Source organism: Penaeus monodon, chromosome 31, assembly GCF_015228065.2.
Source record: "Penaeus monodon isolate SGIC_2016 chromosome 31, NSTDA_Pmon_1, whole genome shotgun sequence".
Lineage (NCBI taxonomy): Eukaryota > Metazoa > Arthropoda > Malacostraca > Decapoda > Penaeidae > Penaeus > Penaeus monodon.
The window spans coordinates 33276402-33277021 of NC_051416.1; the positions used below are offsets into that span (position 1 = coordinate 33276402).

Below are 620 nucleotides of genomic sequence, written 5' to 3' on the forward strand. Positions count from 1 at the left end.
CGTGGGGAGATTTCTTTGTAATACTGAATTATGCGATAATACACAGCTTTAGATGTTCAGTAAGCACACACGTTTGCATGTGCTAGTGTGCCTTCGCCTCCATATCACCTGCCTTGTTCCAGGATGCCCCTGCTGATCCCCCTGAGACCACCCCTGAAGCTGAGGCTACACCCGCAGCCGACAGCGCCCCCGTGCCGAGCTTCAACGGCTGCGGCGCTCTCGGCTTCCACATTCGGGACGAATCTTTGCCCGTGGCCCGGTTGACGGAGTGCTGCGGGACCCACGACTCCTGTTACAGCGCCTCCTGCAGAGCCAACAAGCGCGACTGCGACGGAAAGCTACGCTCATGCCTGTTCTCCGTGTGCGACGACCGCAGCATGGAGCGCGGGCAGCAGAAGGCGTGCAGAGGCGCCGCGAAACTGCTCTTCTCCGGCACGATGGCGCTGTCCTTCCAGCAGTACAATAACGCACAAGAGAAACTCACTTGCAAGAATGTCTCACGAGATACGAGGTAGTTACGAGTAGCTTTGAATTTATTTAAGTCAGGACAATCGAGGATAGACGTTCATCGAAACGACAAAAATGCCTTCATAAAGTACCTCCCAAACAAAAAGCATAGT

At 54.5% G+C, this 620-nt stretch overlaps 2 protein-coding genes across 3 annotated transcripts in view; both read left to right on the forward strand.

Moving 5' to 3' along the window:
• Nucleotides 1–620, forward strand: part of LOC119593192 (high-affinity lysophosphatidic acid receptor-like) — a 25010-nt gene that overhangs the window by 15334 nt on the left and 9056 nt on the right. The gene's annotated exons all lie outside the window — the stretch shown is intronic.
• LOC119593193 overlaps nt 1–620 on the forward strand; it is a gene marked incomplete in the record, with an annotated part of 7349 nt that overhangs the window by 6118 nt on the left and 611 nt on the right. Inside the window, 1 exon segment of the mRNA XM_037942173.1 lies at nt 123–511. Within this exon segment, the coding sequence (XP_037798101.1) occupies nt 123–511 (389 nt within the window).